Source organism: Procambarus clarkii, chromosome 24 (assembly GCF_040958095.1).
Source record: "Procambarus clarkii isolate CNS0578487 chromosome 24, FALCON_Pclarkii_2.0, whole genome shotgun sequence".
In the NCBI taxonomy this organism is placed as follows: Eukaryota; Metazoa; Arthropoda; class Malacostraca; order Decapoda; family Cambaridae; genus Procambarus; species Procambarus clarkii.
The window spans coordinates 4,805,885-4,825,040 of record NC_091173.1 but is presented as its reverse complement, the minus strand read 5'-3'; the positions used below and the strand labels follow the sequence as shown (position 1 = coordinate 4,825,040).

At 43.5% G+C, this 19,156-nt stretch overlaps 1 protein-coding gene across 1 annotated transcript in view; it reads right to left on the bottom strand.

Annotated features, from left to right (window-relative positions):
* The window catches only part of eIF2alpha (eukaryotic translation initiation factor 2 subunit alpha), a gene marked incomplete in the record, with an annotated part of 52,237 nt that overhangs the window by 5,130 nt on the left and 27,951 nt on the right, over window positions 1-19,156 (bottom strand). The window contains 1 exon segment of the mRNA XM_069330501.1: window positions 3,070-3,298. Coding sequence (XP_069186602.1) covers window positions 3,070-3,298 — 229 coding nt within the window.

Sequence of the window (19,156 nt, the reverse complement as noted above, 5' to 3'; positions counted from 1 at the left end):
CCCCCTCCCTCCCTCCTCCCCCCTCCCTCCCTCTCTCACTCCTCCCCCCTCCCTCCCTCTCTCACTCCTCCCCCCTCCCTCCCTCTCTCACTCCTCCCCCCTCCCTCCCTCTCTCACTCCTCCCCCCTCCCTCTCTCACTCCTCCCCCCTCCCTCTCTCACTCCTCCCCCTCTTAATTGTAATAATTTGTTGGGAGGGGGCGAGGTGTGAGGTGTTGTGGAAGTGAAATCACTTGAATGAGTGATGAGCCTTGCTCTATGTCCTCATTGACCCATACATTCATACACAGTTGGTACAGGAGCGTTTACACAGGCTGGGTGGTGTGGCAGAGGGGACTCACTCGTCTGATGAAATACAAACGGATGTACACTACTTATATTATTTGTTCATTAATTTATTTACTAGTACAGTGATTTTTTAAGCATTCTAATCTGTTACATCACCCACTGGTATGCGATAAACACTCATACATATTGAGTTGGGAAAGGAAGGGACTCAGGACTGTACTAGCTGGACTCTTGCCTGTTCATTCAACCGTGCAGTGTGTGTGTCTATCCTGGTTTGGTTTGGTGGAATGGAGCAGTAATTGCAAAGTACTCAGTCCAGAATTATAGTCCTTCAGTGATCAAAACACCAAGCTATGCTCAAATCTCTTATTGTAATAACATTTTATTACATAAATACAAAATTTGAAGATTTTATGTGGAAATTCAGATATTAATGCAGTTCATACTGTGGTTATCCCAACATGATCTGGATTAACAAGCAGAGTAATTATGCAATGGTCAACATAAATTTGACCTGCTGAGATTTATGGCAAATAAATATTAAATATACAGTAGGCACCTCGATTTACGATTACCCCGACTTACGATAATTTCAAGTTACGATGTAAACTTGATTGAAAAATGCAACTTGACTTACGAATAGTGTCGTCGACTAACGCTATTTGTTAGTCAATTACTAGAGCCGCCCGCTTACTGATGATCACGCCTATAAGAAATTCTGTTTTTGTGGTGATTTTTTGCTTTTTGAACAAAAACTGAGTATTATATACTGTATCACGCCATTGGTCCCAAGAAAGTCAGTGGTAAGGTTCAACATATGAAAACCCATGTAAGGATGACAATAGAGCAAAAACGAGAGATCATTCGTAAATATGAAGATGGTGTGCGGGTTGTTAAACTAGCTAGGCAGTACAACAAATCTCAACGTCAACGATGTCCACCATTCTTGCTAAAAAGGACATTATTAGTGCTAGAGTGGCAAAAGGCGTATCAATAATCACGAAACATAGAACACAAACACTTGATGTTGAACAGCTATTATTAATTTGGATACACAGCAAGGCATTAGTAGGTGATAGAGTTTCAGAGGCCATCATTTGTGAAAAGGCAAGGAAATTGCATGAAGATCTTATAGAGAAAACCCCTGGAACGAGTGATGCAGAAGTGAGTGTTAAGGCGAGCAGGGGATGGTTTGAGAAATTTAGAAAAAGAAGTGGCATTCACAGTGTTGTGAGGCATGGGGAGGCTGCCAGCAGACAAACCAGCAGTTGAAAGATTTATTGGCGAATTTAAAGATATTGTGCAGTGAGGCATACCTACCACAACAAGTGTTTAATTGTGACGAGACAGAGCTATTCTGGAAAAGATTGCCAAAGAAAACATACATTACCAAGGAGAAGTCATTGCCCTGGGCACAAGCCTATGTTTACTCTTGTGCTGTGTTGTAATGCGAGTGGCGATTTGAAAATTAAACCCTTGCTAGTGTATCATTCCAAAAATCCAAGTGGTTTTCAAGAAATATAACGTGCAGAAACACAAAATGTGTGTGATGTGGAGAGCTAATGCTAAAGGTATGGGTGACTAGGCAATTTTTTACAGAGTTGGTGAATGAGGTGGTGTGCCCTGCCATCAAAAAGTATCTGCAGGAGAACAGTTTGTCACTCAAGGCCCTGCTTCTCCTCAACAATGCTCCTGCCCATCCTCCAGGCTTAGAGGATTCATTGATGGAGGCATTTAGGTTTGTTACAATAAAGTTCCTTCCTCCCAACACCACTCCTCTACTTCAGCCTATGGACCAGAAAATCATTGCCAATTTTAAGTAACTTTATGAAAGAGCACTTTTTCGGAGATCTGTCGAAGTGACGGATGCCATAAACCTCGCCCTCAAAGAGGTCTGGAAAAAAACATTTAATCATTTATAGTGCTTTAAAACTCGTAGACAAAGCCTGGCAAGAAGTGACTAAGAACCATGATTTCTGGCTGGAGAAAATTGTGGCCTGAATGCGTTGCAGAACGAGACTGAGGGGTTTGAGCCTGAACCTGAAGTGCTTCTTGTTGAGGAAATTGTTTCTCTGGGCCAGCAATTGGGCTTAGAGTTGGAGGAGGAACACAGCGAAGAACTGACCACCGAAGAACTCCTAGCCCTTCACAAGGAGCAGCAACAAGAGGTAGCTGAGGAAATTTCTTCAGGGGAGGAGGAGGAGGCAGTACAGAATATCCCTTCCTCAAATATTAAGAAAGTGTGTACAGCATGGGAAGAACTGCAAACTTTTGCTGAAACGACTCACCCAAATCAAGCTGCAGTAGGCCGTTGCCTTAACCTTTTCAATGACACTGTGATGAATCACTACAGGCAAATGTTAAAACGAAGGGAAAAACAAGTGTCGCTAGACAAATTTTTAGTGAGACAAACAAGCAGTGAGCCACAACCAGGTCCTAGTGGTATGTAGGCAAAACATAGGAGAGAGTGTACCCCAAAGAAATCATCACTGCCTGATGTGATAATGGAAGGGGACTCCCCTTCCAAACAGTAACACCTCTCCTCCTTTCCCCTCATCACCATCTTCCATACGCCATAAAGGTAAACATATCTGACAAAATCTGAAAGTTGAGGCAGTACATCAAATTACAACTTATTGTACACCTAAATATAAGTCTTGGAGATTAAAACAAAAATATCTTATGGAGCTTCAATAGGAAATCCCTTGAAATAAAGACAAGTACATTACAGTACTAGACAAATTTTTACCACCCATAATAGAAGCAAAAAAAAAACACTTACATAACTGCCTGCTTGAAGACATCATAGGCACAGGCCTGCTTCTTATATTTTCCTTCGAAGTGCCAGGCTGTTGTGCGATAAAGCTCTTCAACTTGTTCTTCAGTTGTATATCCAAGGAGTTCTCCTACATGTCGGATGATGGAATTAACTGCTTTCGCTTTTGCAAATTTCTCTGTACACCTTTCCACATCTTCTTTAGAAACTCTTCTTTTGGAAAGATCAATATAACCTGAAGTAAACAAGATTGACAAATATTTATAAAACCAGAGCTTTATCTTGAATACATGTATATCTAACCTCAAGGTAGGCTGTGAATTATAAAATTAAAAACAGGTAACAAGCCATATACTGTATCATAGATAAACAATACAACTCCACATCCCTTACTTCCTGTGTAACTTAAATTGCACAAACTGTTTAGACTGAAGTTTTGTTAAATATAATGTGTATACAGTAATGTATACATTCTCTCTCACTATGAGAGAGAATGTATGTATTGCCATAATTCTACCCACAGCCTAGCATATGACCGAACCTTATCAAGTTGTTCTCACTACTACCTTTTTATATTAGTTTATGGTTCTGGTCATCATCATTAACTTATGGTAGGGTCAGCATGAACAAAATTTTGATGTTACAGGAGATTTCTATGTCATAAAGACAGGAGGCCAAGCTATTTTTTGTACCCACAGGTTGATGATTTTGGAAGCTTTGAGAATCATGCTATATGTTGTTGTCTTGATAATGGCACAAAACACTGACAGCCAATCAGTGAGAGAGCCATTCAAGACATGCAAGGAGGGGCTTGTCATGGTCTGAAGGCCTTTGAGAGAGTATCTATCCTTCTGCACTCCACATCCACTGGTCTTATTTTACTTTTTTAATGGTGTTTCAGTAGGACTGACAAGAGAACAAATATTTTGTCCAGTAGCACGTGGCAGCCCAGGAGCGGATCATGAGACGTCTCACTGAAGAGGTGCAATGCAAGATGAGTGCGAAGGCAGCTTTGGCAACCATGGGTTCTAGACTGCCTGAAGAAGTCTAATTCATTTGAGGCACGAACACCGAGGTTTTCAAACTGCGCACGCCAAGGACACATGAAGTGGTTTATTTTGTCCGAGAAAGGATACAATGTTTTCAAGCGTTTGCTGGTGAAGGTCCCAAGTTTCAGGTGAGGTCTCTGGTTGGTATCATGACCTAATTCAAGTAGAAGACCCCAGGTCAGTGATGTTTGTGGCAAAGTGTAGGAGTAAACCTCAGGTAGCCTACCTGTTGGGGGGGATGAGGTACCCATTCTTAACACTTTAGTGCGCGCGGCACTCGTTAAAAAAAAAAAGCGCCTTGTGCGCGCGGCATTCTGGGCGCTCAAGCGTAAACACAAAAAAGTGTATAATCTTTTCACGCTCCTAACATCAATTCTCGAGCTACATTTTTCATTTTGGTATCAATGCGTTGGCAATAAAATTCTCTACAAGATCATATGCATAAAATGCCACCAAAGCATTTGCTATCCCACCACGAAGTAAATAAACACGAAGATGACTCGCCGTGACACCCAAACAGGAAGTAAATGTTCATACTCTTTCGTTTGTTGCCAGCCTCACAGTCATCCTACAGCGCTTATTTTGATATCACTGAACTCGCAATAAAATTCCCCACCCAGACATATGCCTATCAATGTCTAATTATGTTCCGCACGAGTGTGGGAACTGGGCGAAGCGTTAGCCGTGATTTCAGCAGCGACGACACTGTTGTGATGCAGCGCTTTGGAAGTTTATACTTATTTCACTGTCCTGACATTATTTCTCGAGCTACGTATTTCATTTTTATAGCAATGTGTTCGCAATAGAAAGTTTTATATATAACAATAGAAAGTTCTATAAGAACATGGGTAGAATTGGCCAACAGAGCGTCAAATAAATTTGCGGCGAATAAAATCTTACGCGTGTTTGTACCCGTGAGCGTAAAAAGTTTTTACTTTCCTCATGTTTTTTCAAGTTTATACTTGTTTCACACCGTTTTTTTTGTTTGTATAGTGTTCGGAATAAAATTCTCTACACAGACATATGCATATAAATGTAGAATCATGATCGCGGCCAACAAGAGTGTGTGGAGTGGGCGATTACCCTCGTTGTGTCACCAACTCAATAGTCTCTTCTCTAAGTTACAATACATTGCCGTTTTCTCAAATAGGCACTGTGCCTATTAGAGAAAACAAAAATTTAATGGCAAACATATTCATACAAACCCCAAGTCGATCGAGTAGTAAATACCCACTATAACACGGTCCATAAATTTACATTGATCCGACAAGCAGTTAAGCAAAACGCCCGTAATTCCAAGTGGAAAATCCAGGAAAGTGTTAAGATATGGGCACCACACAACAGCTGCATATTCTAGCTTTGGCCTAACAAAAGTCATGAACAATTTCTTCAGTATATCACCATCCATGTATTTAAATGCAATTCTGAAGTTAGAAAGCATAGCATAGGCTCCTTGCACAATATTCTTTATGTGGTCCTCAGGTGATAGTTTTCTATCTACAACCACCCCTAGATCTCTTTCTTTATCAGAATTCTTTAAAGATTTCTCACATAGTATATAGGTTGTGTGGGGTCTATGTTCTCCTATTCCACATTCCATAACATGACATTTATTAACATTAAATTCCATTTGCCAAGTGGTGCTCCATATACTTATTTTGTCCAGGTCTTCTTGAAGGGCATGACAATCATCTAAATTTCTTATCCTTCCTATTATCTTAGCATCATCAGCAAACATGTTCATATATGTCAGTTCTGGCAGTCTCCGTGGTGTAGTGGTAAGACACTCGCCTGGCGTTCCGCGAGCGCTATGTCATGGGTTCGTATCCTGGCCGGGGAGGATTTAATGGGCGCAATTCCTTAACTGTAGCCTCTGTTTAACGCAACAGTAAAATGTGTACTTGGATGAAAAAACGATTCTTCGCGGCAGGGGATCGTATTCCAGGGACCGTAGGATTAAGGACTTGCCCGAAACGCTACGCGTACTAGTGGCTGTACAAGAATGTAACAACTCTTGTATATATCTCCAAAAAAAAAAAAAAAAAAAAAAAAATCTGTATACCAACTGGTAAATCATTTATGTAGACAATAAACATCACTGGTGCAAGAACTGAACCCTGTGGTACTCCACTTGTGACATTTCTCCATTCCGATACATTGCCTCTGATTACTGCTCTCATTTTTCTATCAGAAAATTTTTCATCCATGTTATAAGCTTACCTGTCACCCCTCCAATATTTTCCAGTTTCAAGAACAACTTCTTATGTGGAACTCTGTCGAAAGCCTTTTTTAGGTCCAGATAGATGCAGTCAACCCAACCATCTCTTTCCTGTAATATCTCTGTGGCTCGATCATAGAAACTGAGTAAATTCGATACACAGGATCTTCCAGATCAAAAACCATACTGTCTGTCTGATATTATATCATTTCTCTCCAGGTGTTCTACCCATTTAGTTTTGATTAGTTTTTCCAATACTTTCACTATTACACTTGTCAATGATACAGGTCTATAATTGAGGGGTTCTTCCCTGCTGCCACTTTTGTAGATTGGAACTATGTTAGCCTGTTTCCACGCGTCTGCTACGATTCCTGTACACAGGGATGCCTGAAAGATCAGGTGAAGTGGAATGCTGAGCTCAGATGCACATTCTCTCAGAACCCATGGTGAAACGCCATCTAAGCCAGCTGCTTTGTTCTTACTGAGCTCCTTTAGCATATTTTCCACTTCATCTCTAGACACCTCTATCCACTCTATGTTGTTCTCAGGAATTCTTATTGTGTCTGGTTCTCTGAAGATTTCATTTTGTACAAACACACTTTGGAACTTTTCATTTAATGTTTCACACATTTCCTTTTCGTTTTCCGTGAATCTCTTTCCCATTTTCAACCTCTGGATATTATCCTTTACCTGCAATTTGTTGTTTATGAATTTGTAGAATAGGCCCGGTTCTTTTTTACATTTATCCGCTATCCCTTTTTCAAAATTTCTTTCTGCCTCTCTCCTTACTGCCATATAGTTGTTTGTCGCATCTTTGTTTCGCTGGTATGTTTGGGGGGTTTGGCCTCTTCCTATACCGATTCCATTTTTGTGTCTTTTGGTCTCTTGCCCTCTCACAATTTCTGTCGAACCAATCCTGTTTTCTGGCCCTGCATCTCTGTTTTGGTATGAATGTTTGTGTGCCTTCCTCGTATATTTTTTAAAATTTGGCATACATTTCATTTACTTCCCTGCCTAGCAACAATTCTGTCCAATTACACTCATTAAAAAAATTACGAAGTTCCCTATAGTGTCCTCTCCTTAAATCGAGTTTATCAACTGTTTCAATGTCCCCATTTTCTTCTAGATGATATCTTAAAGCATAATCAATGTCTAACAGGACGTGACCACTCTTTCCCAAGGGAGGAAGGTATTGGATGTCAAATATCTCTTCTTCTTTCCTGGTGAATACTAGATCCAATACTGACGGTACATCTCCTTCCCTCATTCTTGTGGCCTGCTTTATGTGTTGATACAAGAATGTCTCCAGAATGAGGTTCACAAATCTGCATGTCCAAAAGTCCTCCGTTCTTGCTTCATAGGCCTCCCAGTCTATTGCTTTAAAGTTGAAGTCCCCCAGTATCAACAGTCGTGATTTATCTTTATCTGCTTGTACAATAATATCTCTCATGACCATTATGAGGCCCTCTCGTTTGTCACTTGTCATCCAGTGTGTAATTACCTAAGTGTAATTACCTAAGTGTAGTTACAGGATGAGAGCTACGCTCGTGGTGTCCCGTCTTCCCAGCACTCTTTGTCATATAACGCTTTGAAACTACTGACGGTCTTGGCCTCCACCACCTTCTCACTTAACTTGTTCCAACCGTCTACCACTCTATTTGCGAAGGTGAATTTTCTTATATTTCTTCGGCATCTGTGTTTAGCTAGTTTAAATCTATGGCCTCTTGTTCTTGAAGTTCCAGGTCTCAGGAAGTCTTCCCTGTCGATTTTATCAATTCCTGTTACTATTTTGTACGTAGTGATCATATCACCTCTTTTTCTTCTGTCTTCTAGTTTTGGCATATTTAATGCTTCTAACCTCTCCTCGTAGCTCTTGCCCTTCAGTTCTGGGAGCCACTTAGTAGCATGTCTTTGCACCTTTTCCAGTTTGTTGATGTGCTTCTTAAGATATGGGCACCACACAACAGCTGCATATTCTAGCTTTGGCCTAACAAAAGTCATGAACAACTTCTTTAGTATATCGCCATCCATGTATTTAAATGCAATTCTGAAGTTAGAAAGCATTGCATAGGCTCCTTGCACAATATTCTTAATGTGGTCCTCAGGTGATAGTTTTCTATCTAGAACCACTCCTAGATCTCTTTCTTTATCAGAATTCTTTAAAGATTTCTCACATAATATATAGGTTGTGTGGGGTCTATGTTCTCCTATTCCACATTCCATAACATGACATTTATTAACATTAAATTCCATTTGCCAAGTGGTGCTCCATATACTTATTTTGTCCAGGTCTTCTTGAAGGGCATGACAATCATCTAAATTTCTTATCCTTCCTATTATCTTAGCATCATCAGCAAACATGTTCATATAATTCTGTATACCAACTGGTAGATCATTTATGTACACAATAAACATCACTGGTGCAAGAACTGAACCCTGTGGTACTCCACTTGTGACATTTCTCCATTCCGATACATTGCCTCTGATTACTGCCCTCATTTTTCTATCAGTCAGAAAATTTTTCATCCATGATAGAAGCTTACCTGTCACCCCTCCAATATTTTCCAGTTTCCAGAACAACCTCTTATGTGGAACTCTGTCGAAAGCCTTTTTTAGGTCCAGATAGATGCAGTCAACCCAGCCATCTCTTTCCTGTAATATCTCTGTGGCCCGATCATAGAAACTGAGTAAATTCGATACACAGGATCTTCCTGATCGAAAACCATACTGTCTGTCTGATATTATATCATTTCTCTCCAGGTGTTCTACCCATTTAGTTTTGATTAGCTTTTCCAATACTTTCACTATTACACTTGTCAATGATACAGGTCTATAATTGAGGGGGTCTTCCCTGCTGCCACTTTTGTAGATTGGAACTATGTTAGCCTGTTTCCACACGTCTGCTACGATTCCTGTACACAGGGATGCCTGAAAGATCAGGTGAAGTGGAATGCTGAGCTCAGATGCACATTCTCTCAGAACCCATGGTGAAACGCCATCTGGGCCAGCTGCTTTGTTCCTCCCGAGCTCCTTGAGCATTTTTTCCACTTCGTCTCTAGACACCTCTATGTGTTCTATGTTGTTCTCTGGAATTCTTATTGTATCTGGTTCCCTAAAGATTTCATTTTGTACAAACACACTTTGGAACTTTTCGTTTAGTGTTTCACACATTTCCTTTTCATCTTCCGTGAATCTATTTCCCATTTTCAACCTCTGAATATTATCCTTTACCTGCAATTTGTTGTTTATGAATTTATAGAATAGACCAGGTTCTGTTTTACATTTGTCCGCAATCCCTTTTTCAAAATTTCTTTCTGCCTCTCTCCTTACTGCTGTATAATTGTTTCTCGCATCTTTGTATCGCTGGTATGTTTGGGGGTTTGGCCTCTTCCTATACTGATTCCATTTTTGTGTCTTTTGGTCTCTTGCCCTCTCACAATTTCTGTTGAACCAATCCTGTTTTTTGGTCCTGCATCTCTGTTTTGGTATGAATGTTTGTGTGCCTTCCTCGTATAGTTTTAAAAATTTGGCATACATTTCATTTACTTCCCTGCCTAGCAACAATTCTGTCCAATTACACTCATTAAAAAAATTTCGAAGTTCCCCATAGTTGCCTCTCTTTAAATCGAGTTTATCAACTGTTTCAATGTCCCCATTTTCTTCTAGATGATATCTTAAAGCATATTTAATGTCTAACAGGACGTGATCACTCTTTCCCAAGGGAGGAAGGTACTGGATGTCAAAAATCTCTTCTTCTTTCCTGGTGAATACTAGATCCAGTACTGACGGTATATCTCCTTCCCTCATTCTTGTGGCTTGCTTTATGTGTTGATACAAGAATGTCTCCAGAATGAGGTTCACAAATCTGCATGTCCAAAAGTCCTCCGTTCTTGCTTCATAGGCCTCCCAGTCTATTGCTCTAAAGTTGAAGTCCCCCAGTATCAACAGTCGTGATTTATCTTTATCTGCTTGTACAATAATATCTCTCATGACCATTATGAGGCCCTCTCGTTTGTCATCCAGTTCTTCCTTTGTCCACGTGTTGCTTGCTGGTGGGCTGTAGGTATTTACAATTATCAGGTTATCATCCTGATTCCAGACCTGCAATGCCATTATGTCAATATCTCGAGGGTTTTCAAATATTAACTCTTTTACCTTCAGGTGTTTTTTCACCAGTACAGCCACTCCGCCTCCCTTCCTAGTTTTCCTGTCACGTCTCCAAACTGAGTAGCCTCTTGGGAATATGACTTCATTTATTATATTTCCTTCAAGTTTCGTTTCTGATAATGCAACAATATCTGGGACCCTAAGCTGGATTATATCTTGCAACTCCAAAGTTTTTGACCTCACTCCATCTATGTTGGTATATACAATTTTCAGGAACATGTTCCCTTTTCCTTTGCTCTTTACTCCCCCTTCCACTACTGATCTTGTTGCTTTGTTTTTATGTACCATTTCACAAGCTTTCCAGTCCCTGTCACTTTGTAAAAAAAAGAATTTCTGTCTTCTTCATTTCTATCCCCATTTAGACGTTTTGCCTCAATTAAGTTCATTTTCAGCTTTTCTCTGTCTTCCTTGGAGAGGTCTTGTCTTATTGACCAAGATTTGCCAACCTCATCACTCTGCAGATTCCTGGCATTTCTTAGCACTTCCATCATGTTTTTCACTCCATTAAAGGTCACCCTTAAGGGGCGGTTCTTTTCTTTCTCATATTTTCCTATTCTTCTAAAATCACTGACATTTTCCTTTGAGCCTTCTCCTAAACCTACTATTTTCTCTATGATTTTCATCTCTTCTGCCGCTCGGTCCACCCTAGATGAAATTTCCTTCTCTAAACATCCAAAAATGATTATGGACTTAGTTCTATCTGCAGTGTTTTGTACCAGTTTACTGTTGGTAACCAGTTCTTTCCTAATTGCTTGCCTAATTTCTGCTTCTTGTTGGTCATTTCTGGTTTTGACTTCCGAACACACTTCTTTGATAGTCTCTTTCTCTTTTACAACTTGAGCATATGTCGCTTTTATTTCTTCTTTATACTTTTCTAGTTCTTTATTCACCTCCTCTATGTGAGTTGTCAGTGAAGTTTCCAGTTGGAGATCCTTACCTAACTCTATGTTAGCCCTTAGGCTTGCTTGGAGCTGTTCACCATATGAGTCTATCTTTTTGTTTATTTCTTCAAAGTCACCACACTTCACTTTCCATGCCTCATTTTCTTTCACTAGTTCCTTGATTTGCTCCTCCTGATTTGTTACCTTGTCTGTTAATGCAGTAATAATCTTACCTTGTTGAAGCATACTCCCTTTTAGAGTGCAAAGCTCACTCCAAAGAGCTCCATTGTCCTCTTCTAATTTAAGCACTTTTTCTTCATACTTCATTTGCATGTCCTCAATTATCTCTAACCTGCCAAGAACACCTCCTTTCCTTATATCTTGTGTTGAGAATCCTTTGAAACCATCATCTGATGGTGTGTCTACCTTCTCAGTGGGGGTGGTGGCGGCGGCCATCTTTGATTTTGTTCTAGACCAAAACAAACTTTTCCACTCGACTATTTTCACTCAGTTTTACTTGTTTATTGTATTTTATTTGCTTTTACTCTTCCCTGAACCTTTATGTAACCTGGGACACCACTGTAGCCCTCAACCTGTTCCCACTACTAAGGTAATTCGATATTTCCAGGAGCTTGCTGCAGTGTGACTTCTGCCTCCTCCAGCTTCACCTCCAACCAACAGAGTGTCATGTGTGTGTGTGTGTGTGTAACAACAGCTGGTTGGTAAACCTTCTGGAGTTGCACACATCAGTGACAAGGACTATGACTAACTGATGGGAACTGTAGTGTCAATAATAAATGGTGCCAAATTTACTGCAGAACTAATGAGAGTGGTTAAAGGCAACATATAATATTGGCCTAGTAGCAGTAACAGTTTTACTGGCCAAGTTGTCTGTAGAACCAGAGATACCGTAGTGGGTCAAAGCAGTAGAGTACTGGCCTAATGACAGTAACAGCATATTAGCAGAGCCAATGCTGATGGTTCTGGCAGTATGAAGTAATAGCAAGAGTAATGAGAGTGAATTACAGTGCCATAGTGGCAGTAGAACCTTTGAGGGCAGTTCATGGTGTCCAGAGGCTAGACATGGTTAGAGGGACAGTGAAATACAGTGCCAGGTGGTTGAAGTCGCAGTGCATTTGCCTAAAGAATTTCCATAGTTCAGGCATCTGAACAATGTGTGTTGCTATGAATTAATTATACTCTGTTGGCAGGTGGAGGCCTGTGAGAAAACAGGAATTGGGAGTGTGGACGACTGTACCCTACAGGATGCTACAGGAACAGACATACATCCGTGACCACTGATGGAGTACGAACAGTCCCAAGACCCAGCAAAACTACAGCAAGAGGTTGCCAGTTGTAATAATTGTATAAATTATAAAAACATCGATTCGAGGCACTTTAAATAAGTGTGGTCGTTTCTTGTGTGTTAGAGCTATATTAACTTTTAGGGGAATGAGGACACGAATGAGGGAATGAGAAGCCAAAATGACCAAACCACACATCAGTAGACAGAAATGATGATGATTCACAGTCTATCCTGGACCATTATCACACATTACTTGATAATGGTTCAAGACACACTGAAACAGTTTCTCCATCTTCTGATATATGGTTTGTTCATCTTCAGCCACACTATTGTGACTCATCATCAGCACATTTGGGCAATATTCAGTGACTACGAATCCAAAGATATATCGAGACATTTATCGTTAAAGATTACTGACCGAGGCATTAGCTCAGAGTATTGTTGGCAGTATTATTGATGTCTGTCTCCAACATTTGTGACTACTGATTATTATTTCTGCCAGTGCACTGTCTACCTGTATCCACTGCTAATACTTACAAGGAACAAAAAAACAAAAACTGTGTGGGGTTGGTGCAGCATAAGGCAAAGAAATTATTGCAGTGTAAAAATATTTGGCAAGTAACTATTTGGATGAATGCATAGGCTACACATAAACTTATGTTTCTATACTTTTGATTATATATGCCTTGACAATACAACTGTCTATAAGGACATTAGAGCAGCCAGGAAGAGGCAACATCAGGGCTGCCATCAGGTACAGGGCAGGTGAAACTACCAGTTGGGTCGGCTGTTTGTGACAGGGTTGGCAATGTCTCCATCCACTTGCAGGTTTTGGGATGCTCTACATTTCATGTGATTCTTTTGGCCTGGGTTGATATAGTATCCCCAGAATCTATAGCTCCTCTTACAGATTTCCAGATTTCAGCCCTGGTCCCCCCCAGTGCACAATTATTATCTTATGATTCAAAAGGCCTGGAGGAGTGACACTTTTAACACTTTAGAAGTGTTAAAGTGTTAAACCTTAGACAGCAGTTATCATCACATGTTGATGGTGCAGTTATCATCACATGATGATTTAAACAATTATTGTCTCGGTTTTACATGTATGACGCATATAAAGATACAACAGCTTTCTGTGGATGTAATGGAGTTTACCTTGACCATGAAATATCCTGCTATCATTTCATGGTTACATTACTATGGAATGCAGTTGTCAAATGTTGCTAGGTGAATGCAGTCATTGTCATTGTATAAAATTTCATCATAATTATATGATGTGAAAAGCAAATGAACATCATTGGTGTACATAACTCCATATGGTTGTAATGAGGTACAGAGCACCACTTGGTTTCCGAACCCCTTGGGGACAAGACCTGTTGGTTAACATGTAAGTTCGTATATGAGAAATGGAGGGAAAAAAAATTATGAAAAACTATGGGAAAAAATCGACAGGTTCATAGCGTAAATGCGACCGTATTTTGTTTGTACTCGCCAATAATTGAAGTCTTGATCTGCTTATGTTGATGATCGATGTTGATGAAGCATAGTTATTTACATGGAAGAGGTGGTGGTGGATGTTGATGGTGTTGGGTTGACTGGGTCAACATGCGATGAATCAGGTGCAGGTGATGCAATGCAAGCTTTCTTGGAAGCCATTGCAAAAGACTCTTTAATTGACATTTGTTTCATTCCCTTAGCTCTTGTTTTTAAAAACTTCATATACAAATTGTACAGACTCATCATGTCCTTAGTTTCAAACTCGCTGTAACTCGTGTCCATAAATGCCAGAATGTCTTCAAAATTTTGCTGAACTTTTTCCATATTACATTTTTCCTTTAACGTTTCTTCATCCTCTTCCTCTCCATCATCTTCATTGCACTCTTCTGGCTTTTTTGCTGTACTTATTCTATAAGATGTTTTGATTGTTTGGGGCTTCTTCATCAAAAATCTTAGTATCATCATCTTAGTGTTGTCTGCTGTACCTCATCCCATGCACTAGCAATAGTCCAGATAGCTGACTTTATTGTGAAGACTTTATAAAAGTCCTCAAGTTTTCCAAGCCGATTATTAAGACATCTGGCAAACATCCTCTTGTAGTGGTGTTTAAGGTTCTTAATTATTCCTTGATCCATGGGTTGGATCACTGAAGTTGTGTTGGGTGGCAAGAACGTTCCAATAATATTGCCATTTACTAGCCCATCACCTCGTGGATGCGTTGAACTGTTATCAAGCAGCAGCACAACTTTGCTGTTTTGCGGGAGACCAACACTTGTCAGGTGCTCCTTCACCTCGGGTACAAAGTTCTTATTAAACCACTCGACAAATATAACTCGAGACATCCACGCACTTTGCTGGTCCTTATAAATCACAGGGAGGCACCTGGCTGACTTTAACCCTTACACTGCTCAGGGGTCAGATGGACATTTACACCCCTGTGCGCAAGAAAAAAAAAATCAAAATTTTTTTTCGTCTTCTAAACATGTTAATTTGAGTCTCCTGAGCACGGGAAAAATAAAAAAAACCAGCGTTGAATGTAATGAAACGCCATTTTCTGGGTGAGTCCCGGAGGCTCCCCGGAGCTATCCCAGGCTGATATGCTAATGTCAGACTTTGGCATCAGTCATGTGTACGGAGTTCTTAGGCCTACCGGGGACCACGGCCAGAACCGGGCCCCCTCAGAGAGGCAAGGGGAGCAATGGCCTATAGAAGCCCCCGTGTAGTTGGAAGCATTCTATGTCTGCCATCGACCGGAACAGGCACCCAGAAAGGTAAGCGCCCCAAAACAAACCCCTATTCTGGATAAAATTGCTACCTAAAACCGAACTAGTGGATAGAACTCCCCAACCGAAAACAAGCAAACTAGTGTGACGTCACACACTGCCGCGCCGCTGTCTGCGCAGCTCCCCCCTCCCCGGGAGGGGGAAGGGGGAGCCCCAGACCCCCTGCGCCGGCTACCCACACCTCAGTTCTTGAGGCTGGATGTCAAAAACGCGAAAAACCGCCGACCGGAGGGAGGGAGGGATGCCGGGGAGCCTCCGGGACTCACCCAGAAAATGGCGTTTCATTACATTCAACGCTGGTTTTCTGGGGGGAGCCCCGTCGGCTCCCCGGAGCTAACTACCCACAGACAGAAAAAGAGGGATTTACCCGGGAGGCGGTCGTCGCTCACCCCTCAACTCGAAGCCGAGACAACTGGCTGCAACCGCCGACCCAAAGCAACACAGGCCCGACGAGGCCCAGGGACATTCACAAGGTAACGAGCAGCCAGGACCCTGATCGACCGCCAAAATCCCCGCGCCCGAATATCAGACCAAGACATATTCCCAAAGACGGCAGCAAGAGCCGCGAACTTACGAACGTCATGGGCACGGGGATAGACCGCAGGCTGGCTGGACCTAATAACCCTGCGGACGACCTGAGAGACCCGAACCCGCGAACAGGGAAGAAGGGAAACCGGATCAACCCACAGCGCGTCCCCGGACACAGAAGCTGTGGCGCGCAAATAACGGCGAAGCGCCGCAACCGGACACAAAACATGATGCACCCCCGGCCTGACCAACCAAGCATCAACCACCCATGGACCCCTCCGGAACGCAGCAGTCTCATTCTTCGCCAGAAAAGAAGGAGACGGCTGCAAACGAACAAAACTATCACCACGACCAAAAGAGCAGAAACCCCTGCGCCGGAGGAGAGCATGAAGCTCCCCTACCCGACCCCCAGAGGCCAAAGCCAACAAGAAAAGTGCCTTGGAAAAACAATCCTGGACCGAAGGGGCCACAACGAAACGAGGAGATGAAAGGAAAGCGAGCACTCTGTCCAAAGACCAGGACGGCTCAGGCGACGCATGAGCAGGCCGGAGGTGAAACAATGCACGAGACAGCTTGCGAAACGGCGCAGACGTAACATCGATACCGAAAGCAAGCTGAAGCGGCTCCGCCAGCGCCGAAGACTCGAGGAGAAGATCGAACCAGCTACGTGACGTACCGGCCCGATCTGCTGAAAGAGGCGGAGCCGCGGGAAAACCCTCGGGTTCGGACACCGAGCAACCAGCGCCTGAAACCAAGGCTGGGCCGGCCACCAAGGGGCCAGAAGGACAACTCTCCCCCGGTAAGTCTCTAAGCGAGTCAGGACCTGGAGCAACAGCCGAACCGGGGGAAAGAGGTAGAGGAACCCCCACCTCGACCAGTCGAGCCGAAAGGCATCGACCCCGACGGCCTCGCAATCGGGGAAGGGCGCCGTATAAACTGGAAGACGCCGCGACCACGCCGACGCGAAGAGGTCCACCTCGGGGCGCCCGAACGTCTGGCAAAGCCAACGGAAGGACTCGTCGTCGACCGTCCACTCCGTGGAGAGGGGAACGAAGCGAGACAGGGCGTCGGCCAAGACGTTGGACACGCCCCGTACGTGAACCGCCAGGAGAGCCAAAGCCCGAGAACTCAGCAGACGAGTCACCCGAAGCGACCAACCCCAAAGAGACAAGGACCGCATCGAACCCCCGTGGTTCAGGCAATGAACCACTGGAGAGCAGTCCGAATGGAGCCGAATCGTCGATCCGCGGGCCACCCGAATCCTCCCCAGAGCAAACCACACTGCCGCGAACTCCCGCACCGTACTGTGAGCTCGACGGAAGGACGGATCCCAACGCCCCTGGCCGGCCTGGTGAGCACTGGTCACAAAACCCCAGCCGAGAGACGACGCATCCGTGTACACATCGAGCGAGGGCTCGGGTAGGCGCCAAGGCACTGAACCCCGAAAAACCCGAAGAGGAAGCCGGTGACGCAGCAACCGACGCAAGTCCTCCGGGGGTCGAACTCTGCGATCGCGAGAGAGGCGGAAGGGGGAACCCCGAAGGAACCAGAACAGCCGTCGAAGCCAAACCCGACCCGGCGGGTAGACCACCATCGCGAAGTTCAGGCTCCCGCACAGCCCCTCGAGCAACCGCCGGGTGACCCGAGGGCCCTCCAGAAACAGAAAGAAGGCGGGACCGCAGCCGCAGGAGAGACTCCGGAGGGAGAGACAAGGAGGCGGTTCGAGAGTCCCACACGAGACCCAGCCAAGTCCGAACCTGAGAGGGAACCAGATGGGACTTCCTCCAGTTCACCAAGAACCCGAACCCGGCGAGCTGGGAAAGAACCAAATCCCTGGCTAGCAAGCAAGTTGACTGGCTGGGAGCCCAAACCAGCCAGTCGTCGAGGTAGGCCAACACCCGAACACCTAGGAGACGCAAACGAGCCACCACAACCCGTGTAAGGCGTGTGAACACGCGAGGTGCCAGGTTCAACCCGAACGGGAGACAACGAAAGCGGTAACTCAGACGCCCCACTACAAAACCGAGCCAGTCCCTGAACCGCGGATGAATCGGGACATGCCAATAAGCGTCCCGGAGGTCCAGGGACACCATCCAAGCTCCCGGCTCCAAGAGGAGCCGAACCTGAGACAGCGTAGTCATCCGAAAGGAGAGGCAATGAACCCAGGGGTTCAGACGGGACAAGTCCAGAATGAACCGCAGGTCCGCGCAGTCCCGTTTCGGAACCGGAAACAGACGGGAAACCCATCTGAGGGACGACGTCGTTTCGACGACGCCCAAGCGTACCCACTCCTGGACAAAATAAGTATATGGAGCACCACTTGGCAAATGGAATTTAATGTTAATAAATGTCATGTTATGGAATGTGGAATAGGAGAACATAGACCCCACACAACCTATATATTATGTGAGAAATCTTTAAAGAATTCTGATAAAGAAAGAGATCTAGGAGTGGTTCTAGATAGAAAACTATCACCTGAGGACCACATAAAGAATATTGTGCAAGGAGCCTATGCTATGCTTTCTAACTTCAGAATTGCATTTAAATACATGGATGGCGATATACTAAAGAAATTGTTCATGACTTTTGTTAGGCCAAAGCTAGAATATGCAGCTGTTGTGTGGTGCCCATATCTTAAGAAGCACATCAACAAACTGGAAAAGGTGCAAAGACATGCTACTAAGTGGCTCCCAGAACTGAAGGGCAAGAGCTACGAGGAGAGGTTAGAAGCATTAAATATGCCGAAACTAGAAGACAGAAGAAAAAGAGGTGATATGATCACTACATACAAAATAGTTACAGGAATTGATAAAATCGACAGGGAAGACTTCCTGAGACCTGGAATTTCAAGAACAAGAGGTCATAGATTTAAACTAGCTAAACACAGATGCCGAAGAAATATAAGAAAATTCACCTTCGCAAATAGAGTGGTAGACGGTTGGAACAAGTTAAGTGAGAAGGTGGTGGAGGCCAAGACCGTCAGTAGTTTCAAAGCGTTATATGACAAAGAGTGCTGGGAAGACGGGACACCACGAGCGTAGCTCTCATCCTGTAACTACACTTAGGTAATTACACTTAGGTAATTACTCCAAGACGACTCGACAGAGCGCAGGGGAAGAAGCCTGCCCTGCCAGCCCCGACCCCCCAAAGGGGGGAGGGGCCAC